Source organism: Petaurus breviceps, unplaced genomic scaffold, assembly GCF_028583685.1.
Source record: "Petaurus breviceps papuanus isolate PSGF00001 unplaced genomic scaffold, PetGlider_PUasm1.0 99, whole genome shotgun sequence".
In the NCBI taxonomy this organism is placed as follows: domain Eukaryota; kingdom Metazoa; phylum Chordata; class Mammalia; order Diprotodontia; family Petauridae; genus Petaurus; species Petaurus breviceps.
Window position 1 is genome coordinate 12,268,220 of NW_027187465.1, and position 21,204 is coordinate 12,289,423.

The 21,204-nt window shown below is 44.5% G+C and overlaps 1 protein-coding gene across 5 annotated transcripts in view; it reads left to right on the forward strand.

Annotated features, from left to right (window-relative positions):
* Positions 1 to 13,924, forward strand: part of CIT (citron rho-interacting serine/threonine kinase) — a 177,241-nt gene extending 163,317 nt beyond the window's left edge. For all 5 annotated transcript variants that reach the window (XM_069081488.1, XM_069081489.1, XM_069081490.1 and 2 more), the window contains 8 exons: positions 432 to 524; positions 1,777 to 1,885; positions 1,986 to 2,114; positions 2,536 to 2,616; positions 3,125 to 3,203; positions 3,352 to 3,531; positions 6,125 to 6,428; positions 7,278 to 13,924. In XM_069081488.1, coding sequence (XP_068937589.1) covers positions 432 to 524; positions 1,777 to 1,885; positions 1,986 to 2,114; positions 2,536 to 2,616; positions 3,125 to 3,203; positions 3,352 to 3,531; positions 6,125 to 6,428; positions 7,278 to 7,301 — 999 coding nt within the window. In that variant the 3' untranslated portion in view covers positions 7,302 to 13,924. The remainder of the gene's footprint in view (positions 1 to 431; positions 525 to 1,776; positions 1,886 to 1,985; positions 2,115 to 2,535; positions 2,617 to 3,124; positions 3,204 to 3,351; positions 3,532 to 6,124; positions 6,429 to 7,277) is intronic.
* Positions 13,925 to 21,204: the final 7,280 nt, after the last annotated feature.

The following is a 21,204-nucleotide window of genomic DNA, read 5'->3' on the forward strand; positions in this document are numbered from 1 at the left end:
AGCGCCAGGCTAAATACTAGAGATGCAGAGTGCACTGCTCCAGGGGCTGCCCAGAGCACCAGGCTAAATACTAGAGATGCAGAGTCCACTGCCCCGAGGGCCAGGCAAAATACTAGAGATACAGAGAGAGGCAAAGCACTCTCTTTGTGCAAACACAATTCTTGCTAGATGTATAAAGCTGTATGAGTTATGTAGGTGTTCATTTTGAATCATAGAGGTGCCAACTTGAGTAAATCACTCTGATGATAAAGGTCCAGGAAAAGGATTTTCACTTTCCAGTAAATCTTCACCAACCTTACGCTTCCTCCTGACCATGATTTGTTTCAAACTCCTTTGCAGAGGGCATTGTCCATCACCATTGTTTTCCTGGTTCTGACACTGTGCTGGGGGCTTATGGATCAGCTCAATGGTCTTTTCCCTTTTCCCTGCAGATTGAGAATGGTCTCTGTATCTGTGCTGCCATGCCTAATAAAGTTGTCATTCTCCGGTACAATGAAAACCTCAGCAAATACTGCATCAGGAAAGTAAGTTGAATGTTCCTAGGACAGCCAGGTGTTGAACCAGCGTCCTGTCCACCTTGCTGCTACCTGGAGATTTTTGACCCCAACTCTTGTGGGTTGGAGAGTGGGCACTCAGCACAGTCGCTTTCCAGGGTCCCCGAGTGAGAGGCACCTCCTCAAGGTAGTTCCAGGGTAGAGAGAGCAGCCATGGTTGTCTCCTCTGGCATTTTCTGTCTCTGGGGCAGGAGCTGGGTGCACAGGTGTAGACTGAAGAGAACCTTCATTTTGGGTGGCTGTAGTACTAGTAAAGAAGGAAGGTGATATTTCTTTTGGAACATAACAGGCCTCAGTGGTGCCCCTGACGATCTCCATTTCTTTTTGTAGTTGCTATTTTTAGCCATTTGGAAAAGACAGTAGTGTCTCCTCTTTGAAGCATGCCACCAGGGAGAATGGAGAGAATGATTAAAATGTGGACCCGACTTATGAGATCATGGCATCTGTTGTGCTCTTAGAGAAAACTCAAATCCCTAGATAGTGAATGCCCCATTTCTTATAGCTCTGCTATCCACTCAAGCAGGTGAAACTATCTACACTCATTCTAGTGTTGTGGAATGATGGAAACATCTGTAAGGATCACTAGAGCATCGCTGTTAACGTAGCCTTTCAAAAGCATCACAGATGTACAGTGGAATTTCAGAGAGGATCTAGACAAGGCCACGATAAACTCCTGCATTTGAATATGCCCTTGAGAACAGCGGCTGCTACTTGGCCTGTTTTCTTGAACCCAGGGACTAACCGTGTGTTCTGTGTGTAGTAGGTTTGTGGCCTGAGCTCATGAATTCCAGCTGCTCAGGGAAGTCATGTTTTCAAATGTATCGTGCTACTCTCCCTGCTGGCTTCTATCTTGACCTTGGAAATTAGCTCATGCTTGGGCCAAAAAAGCAGTCAGGGCAGGCCTGAAGTACAGAGCTATCGTTCAGGGGCTTCTCATTTTCTGTTCTGAGGAAAGCTTTGTGTGATTCCAGAACACAAATTTCAGGGACAGCCTTACTGTTGACAATGTTGTTTTCTGAGTCTGGAGTTGAGGAGAGGGTAGGCAGAAGCATTTGGGAGGTGGACATATAGACATGTCTTTGGGTCTGGGGAAGCTGTCAGATGACTTTAAATGCTTAAGGCTGAGATTGAGAAAAAGATGGCCCGCTTCCTCCTAATGTTTGCTTACCCTTAACCCTCTGTTAATGTCTAATTGTTTTTCCTTCCTTTCCTTCTTCTGCAGGAGATAGAAACCTCAGAGCCCTGTAGTTGTATACATTTCACTAACTATAGTATCATCATTGGGACAAACAAATTCTATGAGATTGAAATGAAGCAATACTCTTTGGAGGGTAAGACCAGCCCCTTCCCAGCATTTTTAAGAGCGGAAGATCATTTCGGACTCTGCAGGCCTTCTCAGAGCTCCTAGCGACTCTCTTCCCTCTCTTACAGAGTTTCTGGATAAGAACGACCATTCCTTGGCACCTGCAGTGTTTGCTTCCTCCTCCAACAGTTTCCCGGTCACGATTGTACAGGTGAACAATGCGAGCCAGAGAGAAGAGTACCTGCTCTGTTTCCATGGTAGGTCAGTCAGGCATCGGTCAGTTGTCTTTCAGGGGCTGATCTGCCTGTGTTGTTTCCCGAATTTCAGTGTTTCTTTGGCTCATGGCGGTAGGTGGATAGTAGGGTTTTGCGGCAAGAAGTTTTAACTAAGTTCTTTCCAGACATGATGCCCCTCTCCCCAGCTTGTTGTCTTCATGCTGGCTGTTGATCCTCTCCTTCCCATCTGTAGTTGTGAGGTTGCTGCCTGAGGGTCACTTCCATAACTTGTTTGAGGCTTGATTCCTGGAGAGCTTTTTGGTCTACCCGCTGTTAGATCCAACTAAAACTGTCTGGTTATTTTCTGGTTTGACTTTTCTTTATCTCTGAAAGTGGTCTCCATCTGCCCAGCCTCTTAGTCACTCTTGCATGTGAATAACCCTGGGCTGTTGACTCCTTGCAGAATTTGGTGTATTTGTGGACTCTTATGGAAGACGGAGCCGCCCAGATGATCTGAGATGGAGCCGTTTGCCTCTGGCCTTTGGTAGGTGGAGTGTGGTGCTGGCAGTGGCTGGCAGTGGATTCTGCCAGGAACTTTCTCTCACTCAGCCTCTGTATTTGTGGGGCCCCTGGGAGACAAGAAATGGGTCTTATTAGTCATAGTGGAGGGGTCAGTGTGAATGAAAATGGCCATTCTTCCTGAGTCACCAGGAATCACCCAGAACCAAATCCGAGTGCTGAGCTGGGTCATGATGCTGGCTTTGAGAAGCTCTCATGCCAGGGGAGAGTCTGTACTATGTATTTTTAGCCAGTTCCTTTCAGTGTCATTCGTGTTAATCCCATGCTTCAGAAATAGTCGGGTCCAGACCTGAAAGTACAGACTGAGAGGGAGAACGGTAAAGCCACATTCCTTCTTGCTCTCCGTGCCTGCTCCTGTTGTTCCTTTGTAAGGGGCCAGACAGTGACATGATGATCAGTGCAGACGAGCGTCATTTGAATCTCTACTAATACAGCTTCTTTATCATTGTCCCTTCTCCATGATGATGACCTAGCCTACAGAGAGCCCTATCTGTTTGTGACACACTTCAACTCTCTTGAAGTGATTGAGATTCAGGCACGTTCTTCTTTGGGGTAAGTGCTCTTTCAAGATCTTTATGAAACCAGCCTCTACAGGGTGCAGCATGACACACACACAGACACACACACAGACACACACACACACAGCATTTTAATTAAAATAAAAATGCAGTATTGTAACCAGAAACCTTTCATTCCTCAGAACTCCTGCACGTGCTCATTTAGAAATTCCAAATCCTCGTTATTTGGGACCAGCAATTTCATCAGGAGCGATTTACTTGGCATCTTCCTACCAGGACAAATTAAGAGTCATCTGCTGCAAAGGCAACCTGGTTAAGGAGTCTGGTGGTGAGCACCCAAGAGGGGCCTCTACCTCCCGCAGGTATGGTGTTCTTGGACTGGCAGCTGACTGGGTGTGTTTCTTGTATATGCTAGGCTCCTGTTAAAAACAGAGTTATTTTACACATGCATGTATTACACAATGGCAGAATTTTTGAAATTTAGGTGGATTTGTTTCTCTCTGAATCAGCTGGAAATCTTAGTGACAGATAGGCAGAATTGAAGTCCAGACTTCAGGGTTACTTTCTTTTTACTCGGCTACTTACTACCCAGCCAGCTGTTCATGTTTTAAATGTTTATAAATTAATAGAAAGTGAGATGGCCAAAGGTTCACCATTAAGAAATATCTCAATAAAAACTTATCTTTAGTTTCAAGAATGATGGGGCTGGATATAGCTCATAGCTGTGTAGCTGAAGAAACATTTCTCTCAAACACAGAACTTTAATCAAAACTAAATGCCCTAGAGAGGGAAAAATGTATTTAGACTATTTGTAGATAGTAGATGAAATTTACCCAATGAAAATGCATCATAAACCAGGCTTCCTTCCTGGCAAAGTGAAGGAAGAAAGTTGACCCAAGGAATGGCCTTCCATTATGTTAGTTTATATAAGCTGTCATGAAGGAAACACTTGCCATTCTGGCCTGAGTGCTTGTCTTCTGTCTCTTATCTCCAGTAGTAGCCAATAAATTATTATATATAACTTCACATTTCTCCCACAGAGTGCAGACGTTTACCTTCCTTTTGAACAGACTGAGGCAGTGAAGTGAATCACATCAGTCAAATCTACGCTTTGGCCTGTCACTTTCAGAGAGGCCAGTAGCAAACAGTTTTAGAAACAAAAAGACATCTGAGAACTAAACACTGGTACCCATAGATCTGGGATCTAAGGAATCATTCTAAGCAAACGGAAAACGATTTCCTTAAAATATTGATTAAAAAAAATCAAACAGAAATATTTAGAATCAAAATCCAGCTTTACTTCTGTTTTCTGGTTCCTGCTGTTGGCATTGCTTAGAACACATACCCAAAAGAAAATGCAGTGTTCTTGGGCAAGGAGTCAGAGCTCGTTCAGCAGACACATGTTGCACAGAGCATGGAAGCAACCCTAGAATGGTCAGGAGGTCCTGACGGACAACTTCTGTCTTTACAGTAAACTTGTAAGTGTCCAGCCTGCATCAGCGGAAGGCATACTGGACTAGTTAACTTGAATCAGATTTGGGCAGATTTTGGACTCATTCATTCAGCAGCATTCCTTACCAGGGCAGGAGCAGTGCCCAGGGATGTGTACGGATGGTAATGAAATCCTGAAAGCCAGCACAGACTTCTTTTGTCCCCGAGGTCTTATCCTGGAGTTAGCTCTCGGTTATCCAAGCCGATGTCTCCTGTCTAATTCTGACTCTTGGTCAGTTGAACTGGTTTAGTCTTAAGTGACTTTTAATTCAGCTCTTGCTCCACACTCAGTTCTTCATAGCCTGAGGGTGTGGAAATCTCAGTGTTCTGCTCAAGGGTTGGAAGGGCAGGTGGGATATTGCACACCAGGTTTTAGCCTGCCAGATACGACTTGGCAAAAGAGTCTTTCTTTTTTAAAATTAAAAAAAGTTATTGATGCCTTCTGTTTTTATATGACCCACATTTCCCAATGTAGTCTTGTCTCCTTTATCTAACAGAGGATGAAAACAGGAAGACGACAGATCAGACAGCCCCGCCAAGCCATCAGCCGAGGCTGGCAGGGTCTGCCACATCCCACATGCACACGCTCCCCACTCTGCAGAGAAGGGTGGTGGCTACATTTTTCCTTCCTTCCAGACCAGTCTTGGTCGCTTTAATGACGCAGCGATCAGTTCCCTTGGCTCTGTCGCTGTTTCTCTTCACCTCCTGTGCTCGCGGTGCATGTGGTTCTGGCTTTGCTCATTGGTTCTCCATCACTTCCCATAAGCCGTCCAGGGCCGTTCTGTTTTCATCACATGCTTCCATCACTTTACAGCACAGTCACGTTCCTTTACAGTCAGCAACCACAGATGGGCGAGCCATTCTCCATGAGCATGTTTTCTTTTCTGTTCTTTTCTAATACACAATTGTTATAAATTAATTATGAAGGTTTTTTTTTTTTCCTTCCATTATTTACCTCCTAGAGGTACGTGCTTGGCAGCAGCTTCTCTCGGCCAAAAGTTGTGCATGATCTTTGTACAATTCCAGATGACTCCCCTAAGGATTGGGCCCCTTCCCGGCTCCACTAGCAGCCTAGTAGGGGCCCTCTAACCCTGACTCTTCTAGTCCTTTGGTTTCTTTTGCCATTTTGTTAGGTGTGAGTTGTCCTGATGTGTGTTTCTCTGTTTATGGATTTGGGCAATCTTGCCTTTAGTCTTGAATAACCTGCAGCTCTTCTTTTGAGAACTGTTTGCTCCTCTCCCCTGACTCTCCATTGGGAAGTGTTTTTTGGTCTCCTAAAGGATGCCTTTTCATGCCTTTTAGGGGAAGTATTTTTAGAAGTTCCTGGTGGAGCATGGTTTTCATGGGGGCTGGTCATCTGTCACCTTTCTTCCTCTGTTCATAGCACTAGTTCAGGCTCTTGTGAGGGGGTGATCTGAATGGAATTGGGAATGTAACATTATGTCCCTTGTTTTTGAATGACAGCAGTCCTAACAAGAGAGGCCCCCCTACTTACAATGAGCACATCACCAAACGTGTGGCCTCCAGCCCAGCACCCCCCGAAGGCCCCAGCCACCCACGAGAACCAAGCACACCCCACCGCTACCGAGAAGGCAGAACTGAGCTGCGCAGGGATAAGTCTCCTGGCCGACCTCTAGAGAGGGAGAAGTCTCCAGGGCGTGTGTTGAGCACTAGGAGGGAGAGATCTCCTGGAAGACTATTTGATGAAAGTAGCAGGGGTCGACTGCCTGTTGGAGCCGTGAGGACGCCACTGTCACAGGTCAATAAGGTCAGTCTGGGAGTTGTATTGCGATGACCTTGGAGGCAGGGAGGCTAGAAAGAAGGGTCTTCCTTCTCTGCAGTACCACTGCATAAACTCTGTGATGGCGTAGGGGAAGAATGGGATCACAGCAGCCTTTGTTCTCTGTGTAGGGAGGGGCTCTTGTACCAGGTTATGTGGGGCAATGTCTAACCTTCACCACTTGGAGGGCAGATTCGTTTGTTAATGATTGATATAGGACTTAGTTTCTTTATCTTTAAAATGAAGGAATTGAATTAAATGACTCCCTAAGGTTCTTTCCAGCTCCAAGTCCTGTGATTTCTTCTCTGTTCATTGCAGTAGGTCCACAAAGGACGTAGCATTGCTAAGACTTTGAGTCTGGGCATGTGCTTGAGTGTCCCCCAGATGCCACATGTAGCCCCAGGACTGTAACTTCACAGGGTTAGGTGCATCCTCCACCAAGGCCAGGCAGCTGGATGCCAGGTGGATGGCTTCGATTGTTCAGTCATCTCTTCACTTTTCTTGTTGCTTTCCTATTGACCCTTGTCTGAGGGCAGGGACAGGCAGGAAGGGGAAGAAGGTCTCCCAAAGAGAGTGTGTGTGGGTGGCGTTGTCCTTTAAAATTGGTTAAAAAGAGAAGAAACCACGAGTTTGGTTGAGGAAAAGGCTGACACAAATAGTTGAGACGCTTCATGCCAGTCAGGGAAGGGTTGATGCTGCCCCAGCTGCTTGGCTGCAGAATTGGTGAAACTCTAGGAACAAAATCAGCCTCCAGGAGTACTTGCTAATTGTATAACTGACCCTCAGATGATGGTCACAAAAGCACAGCTTGAATCCATCTCATTTCTTTGTTGCCAGGTCTGGGACCAGTCTTCAGTGTAGTTTTCAGCTAGTAACAAACAAAAGACAAGCTCGACTCCTCGTCTTCACCTGCAGGACAAGCTGCATTGGGCTCTGAGCGGGTGGTGCAGCCCTGGGCCCCTCTGAGCCAGCCCTCCTCAGCAGAGACAATGGAGGAGGCCCACCAGGGCCGGGAGGGGCAGTGGCCAGCCAGCCGTGATCTCATCCCCACCCCTTCCTGGGTCATCCCTGCACTTTGTACCACTGCAGCTCTTTCAAGCTCTCTATAAACTTTTGTACCAAGAACAAGGAGGATGTGGACCCTGGTGGGCATGATTGGAGCTCTGATTTACTAGCTACACCATCATAAGTTAAAAAAAAAAGAATGGAATCCTTGAGAGATGTGAACAGAAGTGACCTTCCCATTGAAGTCGTCCCTTCTAGCTCAACTGCAGCATTGGGTCTTTACAACCAAAATGTAGAGTACAACCCACAGCCCCATCCCATTTGCTTCCCTTCTGTTGACAGCCATCCTCAGCCCTGGCCCTGACGCTCCACTCATTGCCTCTCCCCTCTCTACCCAACTTAGAATGTCCTCATGTCCATGGGCCTCCCTTTGAGGGCAGGACTCCAGGCCCAGGAGCTCGTGGAGCTTTGAGCAGTTTCGTCTTGGGTCCGCCGGCCCTGCTTTCACGTGGCTCTGGCCAGACGTGCATGTGGTAGACTTGCTCTGAGCCCAGCATCCACGGGGCGGCCAGGAGCCGCTGCCCAGGCCCCCTGCATGCTGCCATACCATCAGCCTGGCTCATCTCTTGGTTGCTACGCTAAGTATCGTATTGTCATTCCCATGTAAGCAAGCGAATTAAGACCTTTGGATGACTTGCCAACTTACTGGCCATAACTGAGCTGCAGTCTGTAGCACTAGGAAAAACGCTACAAGCCTTATTATTCTGATGAGAGAAGGATTTCAGCAAATCACCGCCTAGAAAACTTGAATGTGACTCCCTGTGTCCCCTCCTGTGCTTCCCTTCTCGATGACCTGAATCATGACTCTTTGTGCACCTGCCCACTCCTTAGAAACTGGAACTTTTTAGGACCTCTCCCTCCCACCAAGCCCATGACCAGGAAGCCCCATGTTGAGGCTGTGTTCCATAGGGGCAGTGTGGTCTTGTCCTGTTTTCTCCTTGTCTGTTCATTAAGAGGGTGAGCTCCCTGGCTTTGGAGAACCTAGTAATTGAGCATTCCTGTAGCCGGCAGGCTCCCTGGCAGCCTCATTTCTGGCTTCCCCTGCTCTGCCGTGACTTTGAATAGGCCTCTGCCAACAATCAAGGCACAGTGATGGCCATGAGGCCAGCTGGTGGGAATTGTGAATTGGTTTCAGCTACAGTCAGAGCAAAACTAGTTGCTCTCTTCTTAGGTCTCTAGTGTAGCTCGATCTCCAGTTTGCCCTCTGACCCCAGTCCTCCAGTCCTCCCTGTCTGTCTCCTTCCTTGGGCTCATTCGTTTCAGATTTGTGGGAAATTCATCATCATCTGGACCTCTGGCAAATGTCTTGATCGGTGTGGTTTTTGTGTTGTCAGAAGTTTGGGGTTTTGTTCATTGTTTCTTTTCTTTTTTTGTTATACTTTAACTCCCCACTGAGAGCAGAAGATTTGACTGAAAATTTGCTGAAGTTTTGCCTCTTGGTCCACAAGTATTTTGAAAGGTCACTGAAATTGGTCTTTCAGTCTTTGCATTTCATTTAGATCTCCATGAGAAATGGGCTTCTCAAGTCCTAAAAAGTGTATATCTTGTGTCTCATTTGTGAAATGCTTCCTCCTAAAGGAATAGCTCAAAAGACTGTACATATTTACAAGAAACTTTATATTCGTAAAAAAAAAAAAACCAACAAAGGAAATTGAATTGGTTTCTACTTTTTTATTGTAAAAGGTGCATTTTCCAACACTAACTTTTGGTTGTGGTGGTGGTGGTTGTGGATAGCCATCAGATCAGAGGGTGGGAGCTCTCTGCGAGGCCACCAAAATCCCAGAAAGAAATATCGTCACATGAAATTGCACTTCGATGCTTCTGAGTCATTATGGTCCCAGGTATCCAAAAGTCCAGCTTTTTTCTTCATTACCTTTTTTATTCTTGACAAGGAAAGAAATACAAGGTATAATTCAGGATTCACCCTGAAAGAAATGGACTTTGTTGTTGAATAATAAATATCAGATAAAGCAATTACATGAAGCAGTTGATCTGGTGAAATGAGCTTTTCCTTCCTTATGCGAGGCCATCGCCTGTTAGCACGCAGTTCATTTCCTGGTGTCTGGTTGTGAGGGGCGCCTTCTCGGGAGTGGTGGGTGGGATTAGGGGTTGCTGGCCTAAGATGCCAGCCTCCTAGATTTGTATCCCACTCACAGGGCCTTGAGGTCTAGAGCAGGAAGGCACATCGGAAGCCACCTGCTCAAGCTCCTCATCTTCCAAGGGGAAGAGGCTGCCCCAGGTCATATGGGGAGAAGATGGCAGAACTGATCCTCAGCTCCAAATTCAGCCTTCTTTGGCTGGATCTTCCATCTCTTGGTTCTGGGCATTTTCTCTGGTCATCCTCCAGGCCTGGAACACTCTCCCTCTGCTCTGACTACTGACCTCCTGGGCCTCCATTAAGTCCCAGCTAAGATCTCTCCTTCTACAGGAATCCTCCCATAACTCCCGTTCATTCCAGGGCCTTTCCTCTGTTAATTTTCTGCATTTATCCCACATATAACTCACTTTGTATATATTTGTTTGTTTGCTGTCTCCCCCATTAAATTGTAAGCTCCTTGAGGACAGAGACTGTTTATGCCTCTTTTTGTCTCCCCAGCTCTTAGCACAGGGCCTGGTTCATAGTAGGTGCTTAATAAATGTTGCCTGATTGCTAGAAGTCACCTAATCCTCTAGACAGGATCGGGCTCCAGGCCTCTCAGCCTTGGACAAGGGAATGACTAGCTCGGAGCTTGCTGTTGGCTGGTAAGGTCCAAGGGAATTAGAGCAGGTAGCTTCATAAATGCATCATACTGCAATTAAAAGTTGATTTGCACAGGCATAATCTCTGTTACAGTGGCATCTCCTTCACATTCTGTTTATTTTTAGTGTGAATAGAATCTGAGGCATACCTATAAATCCCCAGTCGGGGTTCTGTGAAATGTTTTCCCATATTAGGGCTTTTATTCTCTTTCCCAGTGACACTAATTGGTGTAGAAGCCGAATTTGGGGTTACTCTTGCCTGACATTGATGGAGCCGGTGGCTGCTATGTTTATCTCACTAGGGGGCCTGTTCTTAAGTTCCTAGCAGCCTCTTTTCCCATCCCCCCCACTTCAGCATCATCTCTTAACCTCTTGGTGGCCTCTTCTCCTCTTGCCTGAACTACATACAGTAAGAGTGTCCTTAAAGATCTCTGGCACTCCCCTAGTTTCTCTCCCTCCAGTCTACCCTCTAAAGGCACAGGTTTCTCCTGCTCTAAAATCGATAGTTGCTCCCTGTTGCTGCTGGAAGACCCTAGAAATTCTACAGACAGGGTTTGAGGGCTGCCTTAGTAAGACACTAGCTTGTCTTCCTGGCCTTACCTGTAATCCAGGCACTTTGGACTCCTAGATGCTGCCTGAACTTGAAACATCCTCTCCCTCTGTTCATTCATATATGTTAAAGGCAGCTCCCTGACCTGGTAAAGCACTGGCTTTGGAGGCAGGAAGACCTAAGTGCAAGTCCTGCCTCAGGCACCTCTAGCTGGATAACCTCTTCTTTGCCTCAGTTTCCTCACCTGTAAAAGGGGGATAATAATAGTAGCTACCTCACAGGGGATCTGATGAGATAATATTTGTAAAGCACTCTAAAATGCTGGCTGTTATTGTGGCATCCCTTATCCCAGGAATGCCCTTTTTCCTTATAGCCTCCTCTCAGAATCTCTTCCTTCAGAGCCCAGCTCAGCTGACCCCTTCTGACTTCTCTCCCCTCACAGATTTCTTGAGCACTTTTGTCTAGGTCTCTCCTTTGCTCCACCACACCCTACCTTATATTCCACTGGGGCTAGGTGATGAAGTGAATATGCCTCATCTTTTTTTTTTTCTATTTGTACTCGCAGTGCTCTCCCCATTGTACTTAATGTAAATATATGTTGAGCATCTCCAGTCCCTCATTTTTCACTGTGGAGCGGTGTGCTGAGCTGATTTGCCCAAGGAAAATCCAAACTGGAATTAGAGCCTGGTTCTCCTAATCCAGTTCTCTCTCTAGTATTGCCTCTTTTCAGTAGCTGTCCTAAAAGTTTCTGAAAACAACCCTTGATTTGCATTTTAGGAGCGGGTGGAATTCTGCTCCCATTTCTAGTGCCGTGCCAAGTAGTTTTGTTAGAACTGAACTCCCTTTGAAAAAAGTCAGACTTTTCTATGACCACAATTCTAGTTTTGTCTTAGGACAGTTCAGACAAAACTTGCATATTAAAACTAGACCCGAAGTGCTGAGTTTTAGAGAGTTTTTGTTTTGAATGAGTCACTAAAAGAGTGGAAAGGATGTTCTGTTCCAACCCTGGCCTCTTGAATAGGCCCTGATGGAGAAAGTGTTTTGCACACATCTGAGACTTGATTGTTTGGAGGGATGCCCCATCACTGTGATGGATCTGGCTGAGCTTTTCCTCTTAGGACTCGGCAGCCAAGTTAAGCACTTCAAGGGACAAACATCTCTCTCTGGTCATTCTTGTTCTGCTTGCAATATAGGGGAAGCACAGACAGATTGTGGGGCCGAGAGCCTGGATTCAGAAATGTTCTGCACCACCCACTAGAGTGAGTGGTTTGCTTCCTGTGGAAGCTTTAGGAAGGAAGAGAAATAAAGCACTTTTCGATGTTATGGTTTTACTTTCTTCTGTCAGTGATTAGTATGACTCTGTTTGCTGCCCTGTTCTGGGTGTTGGCTTTTCCCAGGGGCACCAATGTGGAATTGATCCAGGTCTTTGTACGTTATGGAGGCAGTTGGGGAGTGCTGGATCTGGAGTCAAGAACACTTGGGTTCGAATTCTGCCTCAGATATTTAGTTATGTGGCATTTAGTAGGCTATGCCATTGTAAGGAGAAGAGACAGGATGTGAGAGTAACAAAGGTGATGTGTGGTGCAGAGTGCTGGACCAATCATAGACACCTCCAAGCTAAACGTTCTCATCCAACAAAAACGGCAGCCCCAAGGCAGGACAACTCTCCGAAGACTCAATGTCAGCAGCTCCTTGGAGCTGGAACAGTTTCTTGCTAACTTGGAGAGAAAGCTGAATCAACAATGGAGCAGAAGAGGAGTGGGCAACTTTCAGAGATTTGGTGTGCAGCGCTGCATTTACTCATCCGGGCCAGGACGCTTACAAACATCAAGACTGGTTTGACAAAAATGTTGGGAAAATTCAGAAAACTCTTCAGGGTTTACCAGCAGGATAGTTCATCCATCTCTAAGAAGGCAGCATTTTACAATGTCAAAAGTAAAGTGCCAGCCAAGCCTAGAGAGATACTTGGCTCAGTAAGAAGGCAGATGAAATTCTGTTCTCCATCCATATGAACAATCCAAAGTGCTTTTACGATGCCCTGAAGATTATTTGCGGGCCAAAGGCTTATGGTGGCTCTCTACTTAGCACTGAAGGATAATGGAGCCACTGGCATTACCATGGACTACAGCTTGTTAACAAAATAACTAGGCACTTTGGGCTCCAGCTCTTTGCTCTTACAAAAAGGCTGCTCTATTTTTTCATATATGAAAGCTTCGGTTTTGATCTTTGACATCCACAGAGAATTGCCTACCAGTGGGACCTCTGGGTCAAAAGTTATGGGCATCTTAGTTATTGTCTTGACCTGAGTTCAGACTGCTTCCAAGAATGGTTTGGACTGCCAACAGTATATTAATGTGCCTCTCTCCAACGTGGATTTTTTCCATCTTTTGTCATCAGTGGTGATTTGCTGGGTATGAGATTAGACCTCAAGTTGTATATGTATTTCTCTAATTATTATTGATTCAGATCAGTTTTTCATACTGTTAATCATTTTTTCTTTTTTGCTTTTTGGAGGGGGGAAGGCAGGGCAAATGGGGTTAAGTGACCTTGGGGTCACATGTCTAGTAAGTGTGAAGTGTCTGGGGCCGGATTTGAACTCAGATCCTCCTGACTCCAGGGCCGGTGCTCTATGCACTGCACCACCTAACCACCTGTGCCACCATTTTTCGATTTATTTTTGAGAACTATTCCTATCTTTTGACTACTTATCTATTGACAAATGGTTCTTGAAAGCCTATTCAGGGTGTCCCCAAAAATCTTAGTGTAGTTTTAAACTTTAACTATGTCAACAGGTGAAAACTGTGCTAAGACCTTTGGAACAATATTTTGTGTTTACCTATATAGCTTGGATTTCATATGTATAGCCCTAATTGGGGTTATCTGATACAAGGATTTTTTTCCCCTTCATATGACAGCTTTTATTCTTATCCAGTCCCATTGATTTTCTTCATGCAGAAGGTTTTCAGTTTCATGTAATTGAGATGATATGGTTTACCTTTTATGCTTGCCTCATCCTTTCTTTGGTTAAGAATTCTTACTCTAGTCCTGTGGCTATGAAAGATATCTGATTTGATTCTGTTGTAATTTTTTTTTGTGTGATATGACCTTCAATAATCCAATTGCATATCTATTTCGAGCTTATTCTCCATACTCTGGTGATTTTCTTGGGTTTAAGTTTCATATCTATGAAGATGACACCTCTCTCCTCCTACGTCCCTATTATATCAAATATAAAAATCTTCCTCCACATTTCCAGTCTCCTGTTACCATTTCCACTTGGCTTTCCCATCTCAAACTCAACATGTCTAAGACAGGATCTATCACTTTTCTTCTTAACCTTTGTTTAAGGCACCAGAATTCTTGCAGTCATCAAGGTTTGCCAACTCGGGTTTATCCTTGACATTTCTCCTATCTGTTTTTCTTGCTTCTATCCCCTCACATGACCACAATCCAGCTCCCATCTTTATTACCTCTCATTTGGATTCTAATAGGGCACCTTGATTCCAGGTTTTCGCCTCTCTAACTTGTCTTACACACACTGGCCACAACAATCTTCCTAAGACACCACTGCATTATTGTGTCACTGGAGGTCACAAACTTTCAGGGGCTCCCCCATCTCAAGAATAAAATATAAACTCCTCATTCTGATGTTTAAAATGTCCCAACATCTGACTCCAGCTTACCTTTCTAGACTTAATTCATACATATAAGATTAGCCTATTGGCTCTTCAGGACTCCACATTCCATTCCTATAAAGTCACCCAAATGTTACATCCATGCACCCTTTCCTCTCTTTCACCTCTGAAGACTCCCTAGTTTCATTCAGTGCTCTGCTCAGTCACCACCTTCTATGTGAAACCTTTCCTGATGACTGATCTCTCCTGAAGTTGTTAGTGATTACTTATGCCTTCCTGAAATTACCTTGCATTTACTTCTCTGTGTATAGGATGTATCTTCCCAGAAGAATGTAAGCTTCTTGAAGACAGAATGGTTTCCTTTTTGTCTTGTTTCTCCAGTGTCTAGTTAGCACCTAATAGATATTTGCTTGTGGAATTGAATTTTTTATGAAATTAAGACATTCTGCTTCTGACTTGTGTTGGGAAAAGAGTGGAAGAGAGAAAGACTTGAGATAAATAAGGAGAAGGAAGTCCTGAAGGAAATTTGCAAGGCTTGCAAAGTGCTTCACAAGTATCTCTTGTTCCCATAACCTTATGAGATGGGAGCCTTTATTATCCCTATTTATTAAAATAGAAATAATAAATAGCTAACATTTATATATGCTCCAGGCAGTGTGCTAAATACTTCACAAATATCTCATTTTATTCTCTTAACCCTATGAGGTAGGCACTTTTATTATCCCCATTTTAATAATAATAACAACAACAATGACAGCTAACATTTATACAGGAGGCAGCTAGGTGGCTTGGGGGATAGAGTGCTGGGCCTAGAGCCAGGAGGACTGAAGTTGATATGACCTCATACTGTGTGACCCTGGGCAAGTCACTTAACCTCTGTTTGCCTTAATCCACTGGAGAAGGAAGCAAACCACTTTTTTTTAGGGAAACTGGGTGGTACAGTGGATAGAGATTGGGCCCTGGAGTTAGGAGGACTCATCTTCCTGAGTTCATATCTGGCCTCATACACTTACTAGTTGTGTGACCCTGGGCAAGTCACTTCACCCTGTTTGCCTCAGTTTCCTCATCTGTAAAATGAATTAGAGAAGGAAATGAAAAACCCCTCCAGTGTCTTTGCCAAGAAAGCACCAAATGGGGTCACAGAGAGTCAGACAGTATTGAAAAGTGACTGACCAACAACAAAGCAGTGAACATTTACACAGCACTTACTGTGTTACAGGTACTGTGCTAAGTGTTCCACAAATATGATTTTATACTGACAATCCTAGCAGGTGGGTACCCGTTTTTCTGAGGAGAAAACCAGGGCAGACAGAATTTAAGTGACTTAACCAGGGTCACACAGCTCGTGTCTAGGGCTTGTATTGGACTCAGGTCTCCCTGACTCCAGGCCCAGTATGTCCACTGTTCTACCAGCATAAATGTCTATGTGACTTCCTCGAGGTCATAAAAGTAATAAGGGGCAGAGCCAGCTTTTGGACTCAGGTCTTCTGAGGCTGCTCCAAGTAGGGTGTGGCTGCCAAGTTCTATGGGTCTTAATGAGGGGCTAGAAAAATGGCTGAGAATTTTTCAGTGAGTGTAGAAAGAAGCAGTGACAGTCTTGAGTGATGGGTACATTTTGCCACTGGCAAGTGATGCTCCCCTCCCCGTCTGGTCTACTGAGAAGAAACATTAAGCACCCTCCTACATGCCAGGCCTGTGCTGAACCCTGGGGATGCAAAACCAAATAAAAGCCGAGTCCCTGCCCTCAAAGAACTTATACTCTAACTGGGGAACACAACCCTAAAAAGGAGCTGATGAGGGTGAGGGGAGAAGTCCGTGGAGCAGGGACATTTTGGAGAGTCCAGAGAAATCCCAAAGCAGTGTCGCTGGTGGGAAAGGGTAGGAAGACTGTGCTGAGCTGCCTCTTTAGACCAGGGCACTCCCCTCTGGTCAGTGGGTTCAGGCAGACGGTGGGATGGGAAAGTGGAGAAAGGGGAAGGACAACTTCATTAGGAACCAAAAAAAAAATTTGAGAAATGAGGAAGGGGAGCCAGAGAAGCTATCAGAAGAGGCAGATGCTCTGGGGCTCTCTGCCCAGGGTCCCGAGGCATCTGTCCATCCTCTGGACACCAACGAGAGAGACGCCTGCCATCTTCCTGCACATGTATCCAAGACATAATGGAGACTTGCCCAGGGGCACATGGCTAGTCTGAGTCAGGATTTGAACTCCGATCTTCCTGACAAATATGGCACTTGACTTGCTGCATCACCCTGGGAGAGGGGATGGCTCTGAAATGCAGAAGGGATATGACCAATGTAGGAATTTGGTAGGAGCATTTTCTTTTTGCTTATGTTTATATTCAGTTGGAAGGGGGAGAGGGAAGGAGAGAAAGTGCTTGTTAATAAAAAAAAAATTAAATTAAATTGAAAACAATTACCCTTAAAAACCACTTTAGTGAGTATTTTGTATTTCTTGCTCCAACCCTATCTAGGGGGTCAGATACTCCAGAGCAGGAACGTTGAGTCAAATGGCAGGAGCAGTTTAGTGACTTCTCCCACCAAATCACATTGTTAATAGCAGCTCTTTTTGCAGAGGCAAAAAACTGGAAACCAAGGGGCTCCTCTTCATTGGAGAACAGCTGAACAAGTTATGGGAAATGAATGTGATGGGATACTACTATACTGAAAGAAATGATGAAAAGTATAGTTTCAGAGAAACCTGAGATTTGGATGACCTGATGTAGAGGGAAATGGGCAGAACTGGAACAACATCTACAAAAAAAACACCAGGCAGCTATGTGGCACAGTCAATAGAGTGCAGGCAGGGCCTGAAGTCAGGAGGACCTGAGTTCAAATGTGGCTTCAGACACTTACTAGCTGCGTGACTCTGGGCAAGTCACATAACCTTGTTTGCCTCAGTTTCCTCATCTGTCAAATGTGCTGAGGAAGGAAATGGCAAAAACCACTCCAGCATCTCTGCCAAGAAAATCCCAAATGGGATCACAAAGAGTCAGTCACAGTTGAATAACAGCAACGACAGTAATAACAACTTTGTAAAGAGAATGCTGATTAGTGTACTGACCAACCAAGATTCCAAGCAAGTAATAATGCCACCAATGTCCTACCTGGGGAATGATGGCCTCAGGATCCAGAACTTTGGAATACAGCCAGTGTGTTCATTTGATTTGATTTACAAGGATTTTGTTTTTCTTTTTTTCCCTTTAGGGAAGATATGGAGGGAGAGAAAATAAATGCTTGTTAATTGAAAATAAGATTTAAAAACAAACCTAGGGATATGAACAGGCAGTTTTCAGATGAAGACATCAAAGCTATCTATAGGCATATGGAGAAGTGCTCTAAATCACTTGATTAGAGAAATGCAAATTTAAACAACTCTGAGATACCATCTGTCAGACTGGCTGACAAAAAGGGAAAATGATAAATGTTGGAGGGGATGTGGGAAAATTGGGACACTAGTGCATTGTTGGTGGAGTTGTGAACTGATCCAGCCATTCTGGAGAGCAATTTGGAACTATGCCCTAAGGGCAACCAAATTGCATTCCCTTTGATCCAGTAACACCACTACTAGGTCTGTATTCCTAAGAGATCAGAAAAAAGGGAAAAGGACCTATATGTGTAAAAATGTTCATAGCAGCTCTTTTTGTGGTGGCAAAGATTGGAAATTGAGAAGATGTTCATCAATTGGGAAATGGCTGAACAAGTTGTGGTATATGAATGTAATGGAATACTATTGTGCTGTAAGAAATGATGAGCTGTCAGACCAGAAAAACCTGGAAAGACATGTGAACTTGGGGCGGCCAGGTGGCTCAGTGAGTGAGAGCACCGGCTCCAGTGTCGGGATGACCTGGGGATCAAATCCAGGCTCAGATACTTAGCACCACACCCAGAAATAACTGGCCGTGTAACCTTGAGCAAGTTACTTAACCCCATTGCTTAAAAATAAAAAGACATGTGAACTGATCCAAAGTGAAATGAGCAGAACCAAGAAAACATTGTACACAGTGTCAGCGACATTGTGTGATGATCTACAATGAATGACTCAATTCTTCTCAGCAACACAATGATCCAAAACAAAGGACTCACAAAGGAAAATACTATCCACATCCAGATAAGTAACTGGACTCTGAATGCAGATTGACACATACTTTTTTCACTTATTTTATTCTTTTGATCTGTTTCTTCTTTCACAACTGTGACTAATATGGAAATGTGTTTTACATAACAAACATAGATAACCTATATCAAATTGCCTCCCATTTTAAAAAGAGGGGAGGAAAGGGAGGAAGGGAGAAAAATTTGAAACTCAAGATCTTGTAAAAATGAATGCTAAAAATTGTCTTGACATGTAATTGGAAAAAAATGAAATACTATTAACAGAAAATTAAAATAAAAACAAAGCTAGAAAAGAGCTGAGATTAGTGAGGAAAGTTAAGAACAATACAAAGAAGGATTCCCCCCTATGGTGAAGAGGGCCAACAGCACAAACTCACTGGGCAGTTCACAGCACAATGATAATGGGGGACAGAGAAGAAGAAATGTTTGGTTCAAGTTTGGTTTTTCTCTGGTAAAGAGAATGATCTTTGCACTGGACGTGAAAGAAAAAAAGTGGCAAACAGGCAGCTGATACTCAGCATAAGTAAAGCCAAGACGCCAGCTGCATTAAGTACCCACTGTGGGCCAGGCCCTGTGCTAAGTCCTGGGGATAAGCAAAGAAAGACAGAAACATGGTCCCTGATCTCAGAACTCTGTCTAATGGGGAAGACAACATGCAAATAACTAAGTTGTAGACAGGGCAGATTGGAGATAATCAGAGGGAGGGCATGGGCATTAAGGAGGATGGGGAACGGCTTCCTATAGAAGGTGGGGTTTTAGCTAGGACTTGGGAGGAATCCAGGAGGGGGAGACGAGGAAGAACATTCCAGATTTCTGGGGGACAGCTGGAGAAAACGCCTCAAGTCTGGAGATGGAATGTCTTGTTTGAAGAAGTCTAGAAGCTGGTGTCACTGTAGAGTATGTGGAGGGGATCTGAGGGGATGAAGACTGGAGAGGTAGGGGCCAAGTTATGAAAAGTTTCAAGAGCTAACAAAAAGATACTATATTTGATTTTAGAGGTAATAGGGAGTCACTGGGATTTATTGCTCAGACTGTAGTGGGGAGACCTGAGGCAGGGATATCAATCAGCAGGCTCTTTTATTGCGGTCAGGGTGGTGGCCATGTCAGAGGAGAGAAGAGGGTGGTTATAAGAGTCCTTATGAAGGTAGAATTGACAGGTCTTGGCAACAGATTGGATTTGGGGGTCGGGTTGAGGTGAGAGAGAAGCTGAGAACACCTAGGAAGATGGTGGTAGCCTTGACAGTAAATAGTTGATTGACTGTTGCCCACTGTTCTCAAAGAGAAGCAAAACGACATCACTGTTAGAGTCGAGCTACTGTATGTTTGGCCATGGCTGTTTAGACCAGTACAAGCCCAGAAGACTCTCCCATAGGTTGCGCACAAATAGTCCATATGGATATTTGGAGAGGAGATGTCTCTGAATTTGCACATCTCACATTTCTTTTGAGCTACCACAATTCTGCTTTGCTCGTAGAGCAGGGCACCTTCTCTGACGTGGGCACACCCCGCTGGGCAGTCCTGTGCCAGCATCTCCCACGTCTCACAACTGATTCCAATGTTCTTCAGAGAGACCTGAGGAGTCTTTCTATCACTTCTTCTGACCTCCATGTGAACACCTGCCTTGCGTGAGTTCTCCATAAAAAAAGTCTTTTTGGCAAATATGAGTGATGGCATTTAAACAACCTTGACAGTAATAGGAAAAGTTTGGAAGAGAGGGAGGGTTTGGGGGGGGGAAGAGAATGAATGCTGAATTTAAGCTGTCATGGTATCTCTCCTATCAGTGAACTGAAGTCACCTCCCCCTGATGAACCATATCCTCAGGAACAAGTGACCCTTGAGCCACTTTTAGTCATGTTTGAAAGATCATGGAGGTTATTAGATAAGATAAAATCGATCACTGTGATTACATGAAATTGAAGTTTCCACACAACTAGAATCAATACATTTAGGATAAAGGAAGTGACCAAATGGGAAAAAAAAATCTTTGTATCAAATTTCTCAGATAAAGATTTGAAATCCCAAATAACGGAACATTCAGACATACGTATGCATGTACACATATAGAAAATAAATGTGATATATAATAAAATAAACATCACACACAAACATACACAAAAAACGAAATCCATTCCCCAGTAGATAGGTGGCCAAAGGGTGTGAACAGTCCTCAAAAGAATTGCAAGCTATTGCTAACCATATGAATGGATGCTCTAAATTACTAATAAGATCCCTAAGGTTTCATCTCACACACATGCAAATTGGAATCTAGTCCGTGTTGGAGGGGCTGTGGGGAGACGGGCACATCAGTACATTGTTGCTGTTGTGAATCCTTAGTCATTTTGGAAAGCGATGGAATCATGCACGTAAAGTAACTAGAATGTCACTCAGACCCAGAGTCCACTGCTGGGAATATATGTCCCAGGGAGGTCACTGGTAAGAAGACAGATCTCGTACATACTGAAATTTTTACAGAATCACTTTTTTTGTGGTAGCAAAGAACTGGAAAAGGAAGAACGCTCACTGATTGGGAAACGGTTAAACTGCAGTTATGAATATAATGGAATATTACTGTGCTGTGAGAAGCACGTTAAGACTTAGGTGAACTGATGGAGACCAAAGAAAACAGCTGACAAATGACTATGACCAAGTGAATGCAAAAGAC